The 17,661-nt window shown below is 41.3% G+C and overlaps 1 protein-coding gene across 4 annotated transcripts; it reads right to left on the bottom strand.

Moving 5' to 3' along the window:
• Nucleotides 1–1,094: 1,094 nt before the first annotated feature.
• On the bottom strand, nt 1,095–17,527 carry trmu (tRNA 5-methylaminomethyl-2-thiouridylate methyltransferase). 4 transcript variants are annotated; one of them, XM_007908229.2, is made up of 11 exons: nt 17,340–17,526; nt 14,142–14,307; nt 12,836–12,942; nt 10,902–11,015; nt 8,868–9,040; nt 8,730–8,783; nt 7,031–7,097; nt 5,954–6,054; nt 4,582–4,726; nt 3,275–3,357; nt 1,095–1,844 (listed from the first exon to the last, which is right to left on the bottom strand). In XM_007908229.2, exons 1-11 carry the CDS (start codon nt 17,410–17,412, stop codon nt 1,725–1,727), a joined length of 1,203 nt encoding a protein of 400 aa, XP_007906420.1. In that variant the 5' UTR covers nt 17,413–17,526; the 3' UTR covers nt 1,095–1,724. The 4 variants fall into 4 exon arrangements, with proteins under 4 accessions (XP_007906420.1, XP_007906421.1, XP_007906422.1 ...); XM_007908230.1 differs by having other exon boundaries at nt 14,213–14,307; nt 17,340–17,403; XM_007908231.1 differs by lacking the exon at nt 14,142–14,307 and having other exon boundaries at nt 17,340–17,527.
• Between the last annotated feature and the right edge of the window lie 134 nt (nt 17,528–17,661).

Below are 17,661 nucleotides of genomic sequence, written 5' to 3'. Positions count from 1 at the left end.
GAGAGTCGAGAGGGGAGCTGAAGGTTAAATTGATTGGTGGATCGTAATATTACTTAAAAACAAATTGGGTCGCTCAATCCCCGACTGTTTGTGGCACACAGCTATCATAGAACCATACAGCACAGAAGGAAGCCATTCTGCCCATGGTGTCCGTGCTGGCTCTTTGAAAGAGCTATCCAAATTAATCCCACTCCCCCACTCTCTGCCCATAGCCCTACAAATTTGTCCTTCCTAAATATCTACTTCTCAAAGTTGTTATCGAATTGGCTTCCACCACCCTTTCAGGCAATGCATTCCAGATCCTAACAACTCACTGTGTGAAAACATTTCTCTTCATCTCCCCTCTGGTTCTTTGGCACTATTTTAAATCGGTTTCCTCTGGTTACCGACCCACCCATCAGTGGAAACAGTTTCTCCTTGTTCACCCTATCGAATCATCTCATAATTTTGAACACCTCTTCCCTTAACCTTCTCTGCTCTAAGGAGAATAATCCTAGCTTCTCTAGCCTCTCCTGATAACTGAAGCCCCACATTCCTGGTAATTCCGGGTAAATCTCCTCTTTGAATCCACTCCAAGACCTTGACATCCTTCCTAAAGTGTGGTGCCCAGAACAGAACAGTCTGTAGCTGAGGCCTAACCAGTGTTTTACAAAAGTTCATCATAACCTCCTTACTTTTGTATTCTATGTCCCTATTTGTAAAGCCTAGTACCCTGTATATTTTTTTAATAGCTTTACCTACTTATCCTGCCACCTTCAAAGATTTGCTTATGTGGACCCCCAAGTCTCTCTGTTCCTACAACACTTTTTAAGATTGTACCATCTAGTTTATATTGCTTCTCCTCATTCTTCCTCCCTATGCGCAATTAGCAGCCATGTTTCACCCCCAAAACACAGAGGCAATTTACTTTACAGTATCTTCTGTGAAGCACTTTGAGACATCTCAACGAAGTGATAAGGTGCCATATCAAATGCAAGGATTATTTTATATTATTATTATGAGATTTTTTTTAAAATTAATGCAGTACATAGAAAAAAATTCAGCTAAGTGTAGGTTATTGGTATAAACAATAGGGATCCATATATTCTTTAGAGTTAAAATATCTTTATTCCATACAGAAAATTATTTATTTAAAACAGTGATCCATTTTTAAAGAAAAAGCAATTGCAAAATGCAATTGACAAGGTGTTTACTAAAGTGTTTACCATTGGATTACTCTGATAGCTGAATGCACTGCTTCTCAATTCTACTGAATCAATGCACTGCCTTTTGCAGATACAGTAATTGTACTGTCAAGGGGAGACCACATTTATCAGCAGATATTGGTATCAACTGGGGTAATCATTTAAGAATGCTTGTCTGAACTGGGATTCAGCTCGGGTCCGTAACACTGTCTGTCCAGCGCCTTGAGATGTCCTCTTGATGTGAAAGGCGTTGTACAAATGTAATTTTATTTTTGTTGATTACATATCTCTTGTCACTAAAAAGAGGGAGAAATAATCATCAGTTATTCTTGAATTCCTCAATATGTAATATTTTGCTATCATTGTCACTTTATTATAGTTGTTTTGACAAATCTGCATTTCAATACTGCTTGTGCTTGTTTGCAGATTTTCTCAAGTATCATGATTGCTTCCATTGGATCACAGCCATTTTTCAATGTGAAAATTGGATGGCAGTTTAGGTGGGGGATTCTTCAACAGGTCGATGTGGGGCTGTATCTGTCAACTTGGATTTGTCAGTTTTGTTCTCTTTTTGACCTGATGTGTCATGTACATGGAAGGTCCAATCTCCATAATCTTCCCACTGCCGAGGCATTCACCGTCCTTATAGAACACTGCAAACTGAAATCAACAACAAAACTCAGTGTTAGACCTCTTCAATCCTTACACCTCTTACCTTCTTCATTTATACTAACCTGGCCATTCCCTTCACTCATCCGACACTGGCCTACTCCACATTCCCTGTTCTATCCACCCCACCATTTGCAGGCCAGCTTCCAGCCACTTTGCAATCTGGAACACTAATCCAAGGTCCTTCCAATTTGCTCCCTCCCTTCCCTCTTTTAAAATATATCTCAAAATGTACCTCTTTGACCATGCTTTCAGTGCAGTGAACAAAAACCAGGGGAGCAGGCACAGTGCAATTTATACTCTCGTCCAGCTCGCCACACCATTGGCGGTCAGGCCTTTAGCCTCTCTGCCCCACCCTTTGGAACTCATCCCACAGTCCCTTAGCCTTGCTCCCTCCCTTGCCTCTTTCAAGTCCCTTCGGCCACCTCCTACCACTACCCTTCCTGTCATCCATTCCTCCTGATCCCAACCCCCTGCTCGGGTCCAAATCCCTGACCATCTAGCATCTTGTGACGTCCTCCCGCCTATTACAAATGTAATTTCCTGTTGTTGTTTGTATTTATACTGCAGCACTGCAAATCACATCACAGCTCCTCCAGGGGGTATCAGGAGCAGGACTCCAGCATTCTTAAATATTGATCAATATTTAATACTGTATTTTTAAATATTAAATATTCTGAAATATTGATCAATATTTAATACACTGCCAAAATCATTCTGATTTGGCACCAAACAAGCAGAATAAACACAGCGTGAGATTTTCTCTCTGAATGGTCTCCCACCTCAAGTCAAATTCCAAACCCACTGATTGTGCTAGAATAAATCTTCCTATTTCAGCAGCCTTCCAAATATGGCAATCGAGCATCGTGTCAGGATTCCAGGACATCTCACAACCCTTCTTAGGAAAGTATGCACAGTATTGCAGGGTGGGGGGGGGAATAGCAGTGTACCCACCCTGCCTGCTGACAGCAGCTGTCAGCAGTGTACTCCTACACTACGTGTGCCACTTGAACCCCAGATTGTTATCAGATTTTCTAAACTATCTTCATTGTTTCCATTGGATCACAGATATTTTTCAGAGTGCGAATTGGACGGCAGTTTAGGTGGGGGCTGGCAAGCAACAGAATTTCTCAAAAAGAAAACCATTGTCACTTCATTCAAAGAGTACAGGAACATAGGAATGTTCAAGCCAGGAAAAGATTATTGTGGGACAATTCGCTGATCTTAAGATGAGAAATAAAACATATTTGTACCCTATTCAATATATCATACCCTTTCAACCAAAATTTTCACCAAAGTGCAATCTATAATTAAGGCACGTTACATCGGCTTCAGTGTGATAGTGTCTGTGTATTCCATTTTATTTGCTTCAATCAGACTACATGGGGCATACGAGACGCAAGAAGAAAAATGTAACTCACTTGTCCTGGTGTGATGGCTCTGACTGTCTTAGCAAGTGTCACCCAAACAGTACCATCTGGATTTCGAGTTAGTGTACACTGAACTGAAAGAAAAAAGTATACAAAATTGGAATAAATAGAATACAAAGTGCGAAGCCCTTTTCCTAGTGTACTCAGGTATTGTGCAACTTTTTTTATGCACCACATGAATAACATTTGTGAAGTCCTGTAGCTCAGTGGTTAGAGCATTCGCTTTGCAAGCGAGAGACCCGAGTTCAATTCCAGGCAGGGCGAAACCTTGGGCAAGTTACTCCACATACCTAATAATAATCCCTCCAAAAACCAAAAACAATAATAAAATTGGTCATTTTCAAGCTACGACTGTTTGTGGGACATTGCTGTGCGCAATTGGCTGCCACGTTCGCCCACAAATATACAGTCAATTCATTTTACAGTGTGTTCTGTGAAGCGCTTTGGGACGTCCTCCCGACGTGAAAAGCGCTATATCAAATGCAAGGATTATTTATTTATTTATTTATTTATAGATTAATACAAGCCAATAAAGTGACACGAGCTGTAAGAGAAGTCCATCTTCTTGGAGGTTACTCAATGTTTAGGTTAAAAGCTGTATTATTTACATTCTTTATGCTGGGGAGGAGAGGGCAGGTGAGTTACAATGAATGTTAGTTGCTCTTTTACCTATTCAAATTTTGTGTGAGCTGGTTCATCTATTGAGTCTATACCAGCTATGAAGTTTATAAGTAAATTAGGTTTGAGCACTCAGTCTAGTGGGTATAAAACGCGAAATTCATCAGTGAAGCTCGGTGTGAAAGGCCAAAAGGGTGATGGGCACATGGGGAATTCCATACCGGGATTACTCCACTTTACACTGGACCTGGAAATGTGTTTTTTTTAATGAGCTGGAAATTCTGATACAGGTTATAAAAAGTGAAGCAGTTCTCTGCCCCCACCCATCTTGTTGAGCACAGCAACACCTTACATTTATGTAGTGCCCCTCACGCAGGGTTTGAGTACAACATTCACCACAGAAAACAATCATCTCATTCATCATTCAAGGCACTGGCATCTCTGTGGCAGTGGTGAACTGCAAGATCTAGGAAATCTCAAATCCTTCCTGCTACTTAGGTTACGGCAAAAACTCTGCTTTTGCTGAGCGCTGTTGATAGTGGCATCACATATTAGCACATACACAGAAGAACCTTTAAAAATTAAGACCAAACTAATGAACAATGGTACAGACAATGAACACTTCATTCAGAGGTAAACGTATCATTATGCTGAGATGGCTGATATGAACAAGCTCGTACCAAGTGGCATCCGATGCTGGAACCGAAAGTTGCAATGCATCACTTTGTCCCTTTGCAGTTCAATGGGTGGTTCCCCCGTTATCCAATGGACAGAATTAGTTTGGAGAGAATCTCTGTACAAAGCTGGGTGACTGTTGCCTGGAGCCTGCCAGATAATAAACATCAGAATTTACATTATGCAGACCCCATAATGGAAATTTTAGAACCTACATTTTTAATAGCATTTTCATCACGACAAAGTGATCAAATAGAAAAGGTGGAAGACTAAGACAGTTTCCTGATTCTTCGACAAATTCAAAGAAATGTGTCGCAACAGACCAATGGACTATTCTCAAGGCAGGAAGGTGGATGGGTCTTATGCTCCGAAGAAAGATTGGATTTTTCCTCACCCTTGTAAAAAAAGTGTTTCTCCCAGTTTACTCGCCAAGAATCCTCCATATAAATATTGGGCATTCACTTCATGGCTCTCTTGTTGACAAGTGTCATTAATGTAGTCACACTGTAAGGAAGGCAGGTGGATCTGAAGAATTTAACTAATTTAACTTTGGGCACCACACTTTAGGAGGGATATCAAGGCCTTGGAGAGGGTGCACAGAAGATTTACCAGAATGGTACTAATGATGAGGGATGAGTAGTTATGTGGAGATTAGAGAAGCTGGGATTGTTCTCCTTAGAGCAGAGAATGTTAAGGGGAGATTTAATAAAGGTGTCCAAAATTATAAGGGGTTTTGCTAAGAATAGACAGGGACTCCTAACTGTTTCCACTATCAGGTGGGTCAGTAACCAGGGCACATAGATTTAAGATAATTGGCAAAAAAAAAAGAGGGGAGATGAGGAGAATTTTTTTATATACAGAGTTGTTACAGTCTGGAATGCACTGCCTGAAAGGTGGTGGAAACAGATTCAATAACAACCTTCAAAAGCGAATCGGTTAGGTACTTGAAAAGGAAAAATTGCAAGGATATGGGGAAAGAGCAGGGAAGTGAGACTGATTTGGTAGCTCTTCCAAAGAGCCAGCACAGGCACGAAGGGCCAAATGGCCTCCATCTGCGCTGTAATATTCTATGATACTATATAACATTAGTGGAGCATTCCACAAATCTCTACCAGGTTAATGTTATTATTTGATACAAACAACTTGCATTTATATAGCACCCTTCCCAGGGTAGGATACCATCTCGAAGTGCTTCACAGCACTATGTTGAGCCCCAAACAAGGGAGGAGGGGATAGGTGTGGTTGAAGAGGTGGATTGCTCGTTGAGATTTTAAGATAGACAGAGCGGGTGAGATGAAGCGAGCGCATGGAGCACATAAAATGAAGTACCCAGTGTAGATCTGTTGTTCGGTTAATATCACTTTTAGCAACACTCACCACAAATACATCTCCTGTACTAATCTCTTTATCCACTACGAACCAGGCATCTGTTTGACCACCTATTCTGGCTCGTTGTCCCAAAGTAAACAGAAACCAACCTGAAAATTAAAATAAAGAACAAAGGAGCAATTCAATTGTCAAATGTTAAACATAGTGCCAAAAAAAATTGTCAATGTTATGCCAGCTGATTTAATAGTCTACTCTAGGGAGACTCCAATACAGTGCTGGGGGTGTACAGATGCATTGTTGCAGGTGCTATCCTTCAATTGAGATGTTAAACTGTCTGCCTGATCAGGGGATGTTAAAGATCCCATGATACTATGTGAAAAGAGAAGCTATTTCTCAGGGACGTCTGGCCAACAAGCCCCAAATAAAATTAGTCATTCACTTGATGGCTGTCTGTGGTCATTGCTGTGCACAAATTAGCTCCTGCATTCATCTACAAAATATAGTACTTAACACCATATCTCATGAAGCACTTTGAGATGTCGTCCCAACATGAAAGGTGCTTTATGAAATTTAAGGATCATTACTATATTAAAAAAATGAACAGGAGTCCTTCACAAACCATCACTGGTTATAGTGGTTATCATTGGTTATAGTGCTTCCACCACCTTTAATCCATTTTCTTTCCTCATATGTTCCCATGGAGTCTTGTAGTTCAGTGGTTAGAGCGCTCGCCTGCAAGCATGAGGCCTGGGTTTGATTCCCAGCAGGGCAAAGTGTTGGGCAAGTTTCCTTACTCCACACGCCTCTGTTTACCTAGCAGTAAGTAGGAACCCGGTTGTTAGACAATTGGCGGATCGCTTTTCTGGGGGTAATAACTCTTTCAAAAAAAAAACAATAATTTGGTCACTCAATCCACGACTGTTTGTGGGACACTGCTATCCAAAACTGGCTGCCAAGTTTCACCCACAAAATACACAGTCAATTCACTTTACAGTATATTCTGTGATGCACTGTGAGACGTCTTGAAGACATAAGGCACTATATCGAATGGAAAGATTATTATTATTATCTCTTGATTGGTGAAAAATGAATAATAAAATATTTTAAAAACATTATGCCAACTACCTTTGTGTGTTCCCATTATCTTTCCATCTTCTATAGAAACAAAGTTTCCAGGACGAGGTTCTAGATACTAAAAAAAAGTTTTACAAACATTATTTAGCTTTCTTTTGCAGTTAAGATAAAGCAACTTCCTCAAAAATAGCTAACAGTGTAAAAATTATAGGTTTCCAATCATTGGTCAGTCCATTACTAGAATAAGATGGCCGGTGGCAGATCTAATAGGGAGTTTAGGAGGAACATATTCATGCAGAGGATGGTAATAATATGAAATTCAGTGCTGGAAGCTGCAGTTGAAGCAAATAGCAAGAGAATAATAATAATAATCATGAAGCATCCTCTGCATGAAGATGTTCTTCCTAAACTCCCTATTAGATCTGCCACCAGCCATCTTATTCTAGTAATGGACTGACCAACAATTGGAAACCCATTTGATATCGCACCTTATCACATCTGAGAAGTCTCAAAGCGCTTCACAGAATATACTGTAAAGTGAATTGACTGTATAGTTTGTGGGCAAAACGCTAAAGTCAGGTGCGTACAGCAGTGTCCCACAAACAGTCGTGGATTGAATGATCATTTGTTTTTTTAGAAAGGAATTATTTTCCCCGGAAAAGAGATCAGCCAATCGACTTACAACAGAGTTCCTACTTACTGCTGGGTAAACAGAGGTATGTGGAGTAAGGAAACTTGCCCAACATTTCGTCCAGCCTGGGAATCGAACCCAGATCTCTCACTTGCGAGGCAAGTGCCCTGACCACTACAGGACTCCACATGGGTATGGAGAGAGTATTAGGAAGTGGAGGCTCATGTGGAGTATAAACAACAGCATGAACTAGTTGGACCAAATGCCCAGTTTCTGAGCCATTTCGCTCTATGTAACTAAAACATGACTAAATTGAATAGGAGTAGGCACAATGGGTTTTTAACTACTTGAATGGAATGAGAGACTCGACACCTCTGGAACCTGGATTTTACTCTAGCCCAGGTTTTGGGATAAAAGACTAGACTCTGTCAGGTGTAAGCAGCTTAGGTAAAGTAAATTTAGAGATTGAAACCTGGCTTTTAATTTGCCTAAGTCTCCAACAGAAAAACATCTCATAATTAATTCAGCAGTAAATTAGCTGTTTCACTCAAACCACCCATAACATAGGCTGATCTAAGACACCGAACCATCAAATTGGAACAGTGGAAATGCTCTTTAGAGTTCAGGCTCAAGGCATAGTGTTGGGTCATCGCATATGCCTCATACCACGTTTTCTGCAGAACCCGCTATAAACATGCCCTCCGCTATAAACCTGCACACAATGTGCTAGGCTCCAGGCCTCTCGTGCTGGTTGCTCGTCGCTGCTACTGAGGGTGGAGCAGCTCCCGTCACGCACGCAAGACGCAGGAAGTGTTGGATCACGGAAGTGGCGCGAGTGGGAAATCGGCTTCGCCCGGCACCCGGCCTAAGCTGAGCTCCTGCGACAAACTCTTGGTAAGTGCTGCACTATTCAAATTAACATTTTTGTAGTTTAAACATAACTACATGTTCAGGAAATATATGCCTACAATTCTAATGCGGGTTGTTTCAGTAAATGCGTCATGACCTGAATGTACCTGACCCTGAGTGTGCAGAGTGAACGTTTCCCGGCATTGACAGACAATCTGTTGCTCAAAGGAGACAACAAAATATCATTGATAGTGAAGATGCCACACCAACCTGAAGAATGAACTTTTCAAACTTTCTTTCCCCTATAAAGCAGATTCCCATACTCTGTAAGCAGAAAGCAAATGACCAAATGTTAGGGAACGTTCAGCTGAGGTTCAGAAATAAGAATGACATAACATAATGCCTTACTTCTTTTCTTTTTAATACATGATGAAATCCCGCCTCTGCTGCTATCTTCTTGACAACGTCCTTTCTCAGCTCCCCGAGGGGGAAGATGGTGTGCCGCAGGGCATGCTGAGATATCTGACTCAGGAAGAAAGTTTGATCTTTTGAGGGGTCAGCCGCCTGCAGGAGTTTCACAGCTGCTCCACAGAATCAGAAAGAGTTAGTACATTACAGACAGAGTCATAGAAATGTTCAGCGCAGACGGAAGCCTGACTATCATCAATTTAAGATAGTTGTTAAAAGAAACAGAGGGGAGGTTAGGAATTTTTTTTTCACCCAGTGAGTTGTTCAGATCTGAAATGCATTACCTGAAAGGGTAGTGGAAGCCGATTCAATAACAACTTTTAAGAGAGAAGTAGATGGGTATTTGGGGAGGACAGGATTGCAGGGCTATGGAGAAAAAGTGGGATAGAGTTGGATTGCTCTTTTCAGAGCTGGCGCAGACACGATGGGCTGAATGGCCTCTTTCTGTGCTGTATGATTCTATAGACCTGATTATATGTAATAATAATCCTTGCATTTGATATAGCGCTTTTCACGTCTTCTAGACGTCTCAAAGCGCTTCACAGAATAGGCAGTAAAGTGAATTGACTGTATATATATGTAAGGTACAACTCATAAGGTATTCAGCTCAACTCATGTGGTACACTTCGGTCTTTTCATATGATTAAAGCCTATTCTTGAGATACTACTGTTTTTACTGAAGCAGAGAAGGTTTAAGAGAAGAGATCTAATTTACGTTATCAAAATTATAAAGGTTTTTTGTAGGCTAAATGGAGAAAGACCATTTTCAATGATTTGTGAGTCAGTGACAAAATTACACAGGTCGAGATCATAACCAGATGGAAAAAGGAGGCAGTTTGAAGTTTTTCACAGAGGGTTGTAGAATGTGCTTTAATACAAATTGCTGCTGAATTTGAGTCCATAAGCATATACAAAAAAAATCTGAGGAAAAAATATTACTGGTACAGAATAGAATTAGATCAGACAGCTCCAGTGGGGTGTTAGCATCAGCACAGACTTGACCGGTCGAAGGGCCTTTAAATGTCCTGAAACATGCTATGAATAAATATGTGAAACCAGAAGTAACCAATAAAGCAGTATAATATGTTTGAAATCAAACTGTGGCTGACAGATCATGACAGCAGTTAAGAGATGGACCAGGACAGAGTCTTCAGACACAGAATAATCAAATCTAGAATAAAGATTTATTTGTGTAGAGGTACCAGGACAGAAACAATAGCAAAATACCCAAGATATACTTAGGAACAGGAGGAGGCCATTCAATCAACTGAGATTGCTCACCACAACAGTTCTATTAATCCCATTTCCTTGTCTTTTTTCCATACTCAATACTCCATACATGGTCTTAGGGTAGTGTATTTAACATTTTTACAAACATCTGTTTAAAGATGTTCCACATTTCATTACCTTATTACATGCACAAACATCATGTAAGATAAACATCTAACTTTTCTACTCCAACAGCAACTATTATTTTGTAAAGACAAACCTGTTAAACAATGGAAGAGGTTGGATTTTGGACTATCCTATGGAATTCTATAACTAACTGGAAACAAATATGGATTCAATTCAGATATATGGATTTGACTTACACAATATTCCACTAAATACTATAATTGGATGCTTAACTACAGGTCTGTGACATCTCACTGCATTGCTTCATTAATTTCTAAGGGCTTCAAATGTATTTGTATCAAGCTCAAAGTTGTGACATCCGGCTTGAACCCACAACCTTCTGACTCAATGGTGATGTGCTACTGACTGATCAACAACTGGAGAAGAAATGATTGAAAAAGGACTTGATAGAGGTATTTAAATTTATGAAAGGATTCCATAAGGTGGACATTGATAGGCTATTTCCACTCGTTAGCAAGTCCAAAATTTGCATTATACAGCACCTTCACATTGGGCAACGCCCAATACAAGTGTTTCAGGATTCTTGGGGGTTAAAGAATTAAAGCCATGTGCACTCACCATCATTATAGTGGTTATGACAAATTCCTTCAATACTTCCAGATTTTCGCTGGAAAACTTGTTCGTCCCCTTGTGATGTTCTTGCGTAATGACCCGTTGCCATTGAATCTGCTCCTGTCTCAAAAAAAACACCAAGTTATACTGACACTGTGGAACTCTGGTTTGTTACAACAACAACTTGGATTTATATAGCGCCCTCCACGCCGGACGGCGTCTCAGAGCGCTTTACAGTAATGAATCTCGGGACCAAGTCAGCGGGAGGGGGAGGAAGGTGAGCAAAGGCACAGTCGAAAAGAAAGGTCTTCAGCAGAGACCTGAAAATGGGAAGGGAGGGAGCGAGGTGAAGGGAGTGAGGAAGGTAGTTCCAGAGCCTCAGGGCATAGTGGCTGAAGGCACGGCCGCTGAGGGTGGAGCGGAGAACTCGGAGGAGGCCAGACCCGGAGAAACGAAGGCAATGGATACTGTTTTGAGGAGAGAGGTCGGGGGATGCAGAGGAGTGCAGGGATTTGAATATAAAGGTGAGCATCTTGAAATCAATCCTCTCTGGGATAGGCAGCCAGTGCAATCTGGCAAGGACTGGGGTGATCGGGGAGCGGGGTTTCGTGCGGGTGAGAATGCGGGCGGCAGAGTTCTGGATGATTTGGATTTTATGGATGGCAGTGGATGGGAGACAGGCGAGGAGGGCGTTATAGTCCAGCCGAGAGGTGACAAAGACATGGACCAGGGTTTCAGCGGCTTTTGAGGAGAGGTCTTGGCGGAGACGAGCAATGCGTCGGAGGTGGAAGAAAGTGGTGCTGGTTAGGGACCAGATGTGGGGGAGGAAGGATAATTGGGGGTTGAACCTAACGGCTAGGTTGCGTACGGGTTCGGAGAGTTTTAGGGGGAGGTGGGTAGGTGAGAGCCGTGAGATTTTAGATGTTGACAAGAGCCAAAGAGTATGGCTTCCATCTCGTCAACGTTCAGCTGAAGGAAGTTTGCGCTCATCCAGCCCCTGAGATCTGACAGGCAGGCTGACAGAACATCAGGGGACTGGTGGTCGCAAAGAGAGGTGGAAAGATAGAGTTGGGTGTCATTTGCATACATGTGGAAATGTACCTCACGTCTGCAGATGACATTCCCAAGAGGGAGCATGTAGATCAGAAAGAGGAGGCCAAGGATGCATCCTTGGGGTACCCCGCAGGTGACCTGGTGAGAGCCGGAGGAGAAGCCGTTTATTTATTTAGGAGAGGAGGTCACAGAGGTAGGAAGGCGCAGAGGAGTGCAGGGACTTGAATACAAGTGAGGATCTTGAAATCGATCCTCTCTGGGATAGGCAGCCAGTGCAGTCTTTACAATAAACTTTAGTTATTATATTGCCGGTCCGCTTATTGTGTGAATTGAAATTAGGCAACATTCACTGCCCAAGTGTGCAGAAAATCATAGAGATCCGATGACATGAAAATCAGCCATTTTTTTAGCGTGAAAACCAAGGCAGGAAGCGAACTGATTAATTACAAGCATGTGCAGTGAATGCAGAAGCATTGACCAGCTGTTGCAGCACCATCATAAGACAGGTTGGGATTTTATAGACCCCCAACTATCATCTTATAATGGACCTCTACTGTATATTTCCAAGAAACTCTTGGTTTTAGAATGCTGAAGCCAGTGCACTCCATATAGCAAATGTGTAAGGAAATCCACATTGAAAAAAGTAGTCACTGACTATTTATTGTGTGATAATCGGCAAATAATTAATAAAAAAAAGCACCTTTAGTGCATAGTACGCATTTTTATTTAGTAAATCCCTAGCAGCTGATTTCAAATATTAGTGGGTTCAGTGACAAATTAAGGGATGTAGGCAGTACATAAACCCAAGATAATATTAGACATCACTTTCAGACTACATTATTAAGTTTGACCCGAGTTATGCTTTTTTCAGTCTTGGAAGCAGTTACCCAGTGTCTCCATAGCAAACCGCAGCAAGTACTTGAACTTGATGTTTTTATTGCACATTATGTCAGGGTTTGGAGTCCTTCCCATTTCATATTCCTTTATTAGATAACTAGAAAAAAAGATAAAAATATTTAAAAATGTGTTTTTAAAACAATGTGTTTTTCAACATGCACCTCAACAAGTTTCCAAACAAAAATTCTCTTTCTTCTGTAACCAAATATTGTAGTTAAAAAGAGTCACCTTCCATTAATAGCTCCTTGTGTCATACGCTAATCGTTAGCTGAGGGAGGACAAAGTAGCAGTAACCTACTTTTACACCTTGTTTAGGTACAAGAAGGTGCTGAGAGAGGCTCCGGGTGATTCATAATTCTATTTTTCTTTACTTCTCTGTGAGAATTACCAGTGCCTGAGTGCTTCTCTCTTACATTTAAGATTTGCTGGTCGCAATCAATAATACCGCATAACTGGAACAGCAACACAATGCACAGCCAAAAGCAAATACAATTTAATGTGTACAAGTAACATCTCATTAAAGTGAACGACAGAAGAGGGCAACTACTTTATTCAAAAAATGCATGGAACATTATTTTTTGATAAAGGGCATCCAATTGCAGCAAAACAAATTATAATTAAATTTTTCCTCAATTCTGTCCACTTATATGTATAACTGTTTTTTGCATTATTACAGTAAAAGGCGCTATATAAGTTTTTATTTTAGTTAATAACAAAGCATTACTTTTAGGTAGCTCTGGTTTGGAATAAATGATTATGGACAGAAACATCTATTTCTCTCTCCCTCCAATTCTGCAGTTTACAAATAATAACCCTTGCTATAACAAATGCAATTTTCACGTCTTCAAGACATCTCAAAGTGCTTCACAGAATATAGTGTAAAGTGTATATTTGTGGGTGAAACGCAGCAGCCAATTGCGCACAGCAGTGTCCCACAAACAGTCGTGGATTGAGTGACCAATTTTTTTTTTGAGGTATTATCCCCGGAAAAGCGAGCCGCCATTCAACTAACAACTAGGTTCCTACTTAGTGCTAGATAAACAGAGGCATGTGGAGTAAGCAAACTTGCCCAATATTTTGCCCTGCCGGGAACAGAACCCAGATCTCTCGTTTGCGAGGCGAGTGATCTAATCACTGAGCTACAGGACTCCACAGGACAAGGTTTTAACATCTTCGTGAGGTGAATTACTTAAACTTAAAAGGCCAAAGATAAACTAACAAATGCCAAAGAAATGCCACAAGACTAAATTTACAAGTAGATACCTTATATGCCAAAATTGAAATTATTCATATTACCTAAAGACTTCATGCCAATATTCTTTCACATAGAAAACCTGACGAAAGGGGATGCTGAGTATCTTACAAACCCTGTACGCATCTTCACAATCTTGATCGGTTGTACAGGTATCATGTTCATCGAATGTGTCCCAATTTTTCATAAAGACACCAGTCACGTGGTAGCCTAGTAAAATGTTTAATTGTTTTTAATAAGGCAAAATTGGATAAATTAAAAATTAAACATTTTTATGAAACACGCTCCCCAAATTCAACTGCAACAATAACTGCAGCTCATAAACATAGGTAAGTGGCAGATCTGCAACCTTTAGAAAGTGATTTCTAAAACTTTGTAGCTATTAATTACAATAAATAATATGGCACATTAGGTTTAAATGTGGATAAAATTACACAAATGGAAATTCTATCCTTGTATTAATTACCAGAAGAAAATGAAGGGTTTAAAAATTAAGTTTTACTATTTTCAGTGGAACGTTCTAGTTCATTTATTGAAACTTTCACCTTAAAAAAAATCATCCAAATTTGCAGTTTTTTTTTCTATCCCTTCTGTTCATTGGATACAGTCACTATACGCTTCCTGTTGCTTATAGTCAGCCAGTTCCACTAGTAATAATATCCCAAATTGCAGAACGGATCAGAGACCATTTATTCTGTCAGTAGACACACCTTGAATTCCTGTGAAATAGGTTACAGGTACTTTGAACCCAATTCCCTTTTATTAACCTAAAAGGTTTGACAAAGTCCTGTGCTGAACATGGAATCAAGAATTAATACATTAAGAAACAAGACACTAGTTTGCGAGTCATAGACACAATGTGGGTCTGTAATGGAAAATGAACATGATAGCTATGTTATCTCAACCACCAGTAACGCACAAAAGGGATGGAACAATCACATTTTTTTGGTCAGCTGGATGTCTAACACATACGGAAACCATCAGCATTCTTAAGAGTATCCAAACTAAACTGAAATTTCTATGCATCCCACCTATACATGGAAATCCCAGATAGATGATTGGAATGGAATACACACTCTCTCCCTGGAGGGACGCAATCTGTTTACCTAATTCCAGAAAGTATTAGGCACAGGTTGACAATAGCTAAGGCTTGGGGACTCCAGAGTGTGCATTGGGGTACTGCTGGAGTCTAACCAACCAGACTACCAAGACTGCCACAGAGGGTTGGCTCAATTCTGATATTCCATTGGCAGGCATATAACCTTGGAACCAATTCAGCTCCAAGGAGACCCCACTTACTAGGTTACAAGGATAGTCACTAGTTGGTCATTCAACATCTGACAAACGCAGGTTTGAGCCCTCACTAGGTGGATGGCAGGTACCAGGAACTCCCTGGCGTTTCCCAGTGGTCAACACATCTCAGCATGAAATGCGGGACAGCATTACCACCGTCTTCCTGTCTGCAGTTCGGGGACACATTGGAGGTGTGGAGTTTAAGCAGCAGCTGCTCACCTCTCTACAGACCAATCAAGGTAGATTCCAGGCGCTCACAAAACCTACAGCAAATCAAGAATAAATGGTTACCAGCCCATTAGAAAGGTTATCAAAATCTTACTTTTTAAAGAATACCACTGGAATTCAATAATTGCCTTACTCTGGTTGAATTACACTCAAAGATCATAAGACTAGCCTCAAAGAATTACACAAGGGTATCGTACATTTTAACTTAAAATGTTTGATAGAACTTAAATCAAACAGGACAGATTTTTTGACTGAGTCGTTAAACCAAAATCCTGAAAGGATCCCCTTTGTCGCTGTTTCAAAGTTAGGAATTTTTCCTGTTTTCCTTGGTTTCTATCCCTCCCTCAAATGTATCCCCAAAATCTCGGATAGTTGACTAATCACCCGTTGTTGTCCAAGGATCTTTGCTAACTAACATTAAGTTCATTTCAAATGAATCTCGTGAAGCACGATGCGTCATTGTTTTATTCAAAAGTTTCTATGCAAGTTGTTGTAGCCATTATCTATTTTTTGTTCAGATCTGGTTAGAAATTGCTGTGTAATTTCCCTGTAAGTGCTCCAGTGCTCCCTCTGCTGGTATTAAAACACTAAAACCCCAGCGAGCCGGACTAATGGGGGGGAAAGAGAAAGATTTGGTCTGGAAAGGCGACTTAAATTGCCAGTTAAGTCCAATTACCATTGGTAATGCACTTACCGGCATTTTCAGCACTGAGCTGTTTATTTTGTGCAAGTGTACTGTACATTAAACTTTGCTATCTTCTGCTCACTAACAAAAGCAGGACACTGTGAGGTCCGGCCACTGTGAAGGCTCGTACGTACGGTGAGACGGGAAGCTGTGAGCATCACATGGGCTGCTCAGTGCGGCGTTGGCGTGTGGTAGAAGAGTTGGGTTAACGAGAGTCTACGCACCGTCTCATAGAAATTTTTTAAAAATTCTTGATTTGAGGCTGAAACTCCAGATACCCAGTAACCCTGGAGTTTACTGTACTGCACTTCATGTGCAACCATTCCTTCCTCTTCTGAAACCAATAATTAATAACCCTTGCACTTATTATAGCACTTTTCATATCAGGAGGTCTCAACACAATTTTCAAGATTTTAAAAGTGTAGTGACTGTGTATTTTGTTGGTGATCAATGAATGTTTAGATGCAAGACCACAATTGCCAGTAGCTCTCCAATACTTCATCTAAATATCACTTATTGGAGTGCAAACCCAGACCGTGGCATTATTCAATCAGTAATAATAATAATTATTATTATTAATAATATTATGTGTCATCTCAGCCAGTGGTCCTGGGATTCCTGAACTGAGCCCCACAAACACATGTTCTTCCCATCAGAGGTCACTGAAGCCAACAATGTCATCCAACAATTAGGAGTCAGTCAGTCTGTCTGTCTGTCTGTCTGTGAGTGCAGACACCAACCCACCCACCTGACAAACCTGGCACCGTGTAACACGCCGCTGACACCAGGTATTGAGGTGGTGTTTGTGGGCCATTATTGTGAGCAAATTGGTCGCCACTCTCACCCACACAACTCAGTCACTACATTGGATAAGATATGGGTGTGAAACACTTTCGAGACGTCCTCTGGAGGTGAAAGGCTCATTAATAATATTCAGCAGAAACCTTCAGAGAGGGACGGGCTCTGGGATCTCCGGCTGTGACACCGCGACCAGTGAGAGGCTGAGAGCGAGTGTGGGAGCGCCGTGTAAACCGACCTTTGCGTGTGAGGAGCAGAGCCGCCACCGCGCTGTCCACCCCTCCCGACAGAGCGCACACAACACGCCGCATCCCACCGCCATGTGCCGCGCACTGCGCCCTCTCGGCCTCCAGCAGACACAGCCCGAGCGGTTAGTGTCACACCCGAGGCGGTCCGGCCCGGCCCGGCCCGGCCAGACCGTGTGCACCACACACATCGGTCCGGCAGGACAGCCAACTCCGCCCACCGGGACTCAGGGTTCCGAGGTGCAGAAGTTCCCACGTCAAAAAAAAAAAGGGTCGATGAGAACTTAACTGTTTAGGAATCAGTAAACAAAAACA

Source organism: Callorhinchus milii, unplaced genomic scaffold (assembly GCF_018977255.1).
Source record: "Callorhinchus milii isolate IMCB2004 unplaced genomic scaffold, IMCB_Cmil_1.0 Scaffold5, whole genome shotgun sequence".
Taxonomy (NCBI): domain Eukaryota; kingdom Metazoa; phylum Chordata; class Chondrichthyes; order Chimaeriformes; family Callorhinchidae; genus Callorhinchus; species Callorhinchus milii.
Note: the sequence above shows the minus strand (reverse complement) of the source record. Positions and strands in the feature narration are given on the sequence as shown.

What these genes read in the sequence shown, in the direction of transcription:
- trmu (XM_007908229.2), bottom strand. Translation starts at nt 17,412, where the DNA reads ATGCGGCGTGTTGTGTGCGCTCTGTCGGGAGGGGTGGACAGCGCGGTG. An exon ending in TATTGGCATGAAGTCTTTAG is followed by an intron (nt 12,943 to 14,141) that starts GTAATATGAATA and finishes CTTTTTTTCTAG; the next exon opens with TTATCTAATAAAGGAATATG. An exon ending in GAGCCATCACACCAGGACAA is followed by an intron (nt 1,845 to 3,274) that starts GTGAGTTACATT and finishes TGTTGATTTCAG; the next exon opens with TTTGCAGTGTTCTATAAGGA.